At 39.4% G+C, this 2,726-nt stretch overlaps 1 protein-coding gene across 7 annotated transcripts in view; it reads right to left on the bottom strand.

Moving 5' to 3' along the window:
• The window catches only part of AP2B1 (adaptor-related protein complex 2, beta 1 subunit), a 154,092-nt gene that overhangs the window by 130,917 nt on the left and 20,449 nt on the right, over positions 1 to 2,726 (bottom strand). For 6 of the 7 annotated variants that reach the window (XM_011951853.1, XM_011951847.1, XM_011951851.1 and 3 more), the window contains one exon: positions 1,098 to 1,343. In XM_011951853.1, the coding sequence (XP_011807243.1) occupies positions 1,098 to 1,343 (246 nt within the window). The remainder of the gene's footprint in view (positions 1 to 1,097; positions 1,344 to 2,726) is intronic. The other variant, XM_011951852.1, reaches the window with a different exon arrangement.

Raw genomic sequence — 2,726 nt, 5'->3', positions numbered from 1 at the left:
CTCAAAAAAAAAAAAAATTAGCTGAATGTGGTGGCATGTGCCTGCAGTCCTAGCTACTCAGGAGGCTGAGGTGGAAGGAGTGTTTGAACCCAGGAGTTCAAAGTCACAGTGGGCTATAACTGCACCACTGCACTCCAGCTTGGCCACAGAGCAAGATCCTGTCTGTAAAAAATAAATAAATAGATAAGCAATTTTAAAAAGGGAATATTCAAAGGCTATCTACTGATTCACTCTTAGTGTTATGCACCTTTCAGTAAACACTGCATTAGACCAAAAAGGTAGTACTTTAAAGAAAGTGGCTATTTTCCTCCATCTTCTTTGCAACAATATTTAATGACCCATCAAATATATTCAATTAGTACCCAATTCAAATGAGCTTTAGTTACTACTGGAGTCAAACATATCACTTGGGACTTGATCTCCTTCATTATACAAGCAAAGTTTAAAATGTCAATAAGGAAAAGAAAAGATTAAAAAACTTTAAGGTGTTAAGCTACATTCTGGCTGCTAAACATTTAGAACATAATCAAGTTGGCTAAAAATAATCTTGTCCTGAGGCTGAGGCAGGAGAATGGCGTGAACCCGGGAGGCGGAGCTTGCAGTGAGCCGAGATTGCGCCACTGTACTCTAGCCTGAGTGACAGAGTGAGACCCTGTCTCAAATAATAATAATAATCTTGTACTAGAAATTCCCCTATAGAGAAATGCATCATAATAATAAGGTAACAAAGATCATTTTCATTCAGTTTCTAGTCCCACACCACCAGAAAATATCACAAATATTGATCTGAAGAAAATAATCTTAAATATACATAAAGTTAAGGCCAAACCTCCTAAAGAAAATGATGAAAGTTTATGGGCAAATATGAGCATAGGTACAATACAAAGATTTGCTTTAAGGTCCCTGCATTTTAGTACTTAGTTCTCACCTCAAAAACACCTAGGATATGAAATATACAATCAGTGAGACACACAAAGTCATGTTTCCCATAGCTACCCCATAACCCAGTATTCCAAAGACAAGGTTCATATTAAACACGCTTTAACAAGGGACTTATTTTACATATTGCTCTCTTTATAAAAGCAGAAGCTTATTACCATTGGATTTGAATCTGCTATGAGATCCCGTAGAGAATCCAGAAATCCCTGATCTTCCACCATTTGGGCATTGATATCATGGAGTTTTGCCACGCAGACTGCTGCTGTTTTCCGAACATAGGGATCCTCATCCTTCAAGCACTTGCGGAGTGGCTCACAGAGATACTCTGTAATTTTGTCTACCCGGATGCACCCCATGGTTCTGACTGCCAAGGCTCGAATCAAAGGATTAGGATCTTCACAGTCCTGCAGAAAACAATCACCAACAACTGTAAGTATACATGGTGGCTAAAAGTAAACAGTCCAGTTTACATAAGCTGCAAAAGAATTACCTCATTAATTTAAGCTTCCACATACATTCTACACGAGCTCCAATCTTCCATGCTATTCCTTTCCTAAGTACAAATCTTAGCTGCCCTATTTAAGAGTTTAGGTGAGGAAGTCATTTAACTGTTTTAAATACAAAATGAGAAACAGCTCGGTAGGATTCATTCCAGTGCCAGGCAGAGGCTTAGGGAATTGGTACCATCCCACAGTCATTAGGATCTGCCCTAAAAACAGGAAAAGCTTTTGGGCTTGTATTCTGGCACAGAAAAAAAAAAAAAAAGGGAGAGGGAAACTGGAAAGACCGTGCCCTACTCCACAGTGAGTTCCTAAGCATCAAATAGAGAGAAAAGTGAGCTAGATTTCTGGGGCCTGCAGCCAAGAAAACAAAGGGGAACAGAGGAGCCGGTCTGGGCTTGAAATAAGTACCTGGAGTTATGCAGCAGAGAGGGCCCTCTGAGTTCTTGACTAACATACATTCTCTTTTACTAGCAAGTGCTTCCAAATATAGTAAATAGAATATGGAGAAAGAACACTCTTAAACTGCCCTACATCAAAAAATGTCTTTAAGCCCATATAAATCCATGCACAACTCTAACTTCCAAAAAATGTAAACTAAATTATTCCCAATGATATATTCCACCTATGAACCACCAATCACAGAGAACAAACTGTTATGTTCTAACTCTATAACGTAGCTAAACACAGGAAAAGAACAAAAAGTCCATGAGAAAGAAGAAGGTATACTGCATATTTTTCAAAACATTTTAAATGGAAGCTAATTTTAGAAATGCTATCTGATTTTGTTAAATGTACACTAAGTTCCAAACAGAGAAAACACAACTATTAAAAAAATATTAGGCTGGGGACAGTGGCTCATGCCTGTAATCCCAGCACTTTGAGAGGCCAAGGCGGGTGGATCGCCTGAGGTCAGGAGTTCAAGACCAGCCTGGCCAATACGGTGAAACCCCATCTCTACTAAAAATACAAAATTAGCCAGGTGTGGTGGCGCACGCCTGTAATCCCAGCTATTCGGGAGGATGAGGCAGGAGAAACACTTGAGCTTGGGAGGCAGAGGTTGCGGTGAGCTGAGATCATGCCATTGCACACCAGCCTGGGCAACAAGAATGAAATTCCATCACAAAAAAAATAAAATAAAATAAAAATTAATGGGAATGATCCCATTATTATTTTCTTTAAATCTATGATAGGGCCGAGACAGGCGGATCATGAGGTCAGGAGATCGAGACCATCCTGGCTAACATGGTGAAACCCCGTCTCTACTAAAAAAAATACAAAAAACTA

The sequence above is a fragment of the Colobus angolensis genome, unplaced genomic scaffold, assembly GCF_000951035.1.
Source record: "Colobus angolensis palliatus isolate OR3802 unplaced genomic scaffold, Cang.pa_1.0 Scaffold329, whole genome shotgun sequence".
NCBI classification, from domain to species: Eukaryota; Metazoa; Chordata; class Mammalia; order Primates; family Cercopithecidae; genus Colobus; species Colobus angolensis.
Note: the sequence above shows the minus strand (reverse complement) of the source record. Positions and strands in the feature narration are given on the sequence as shown.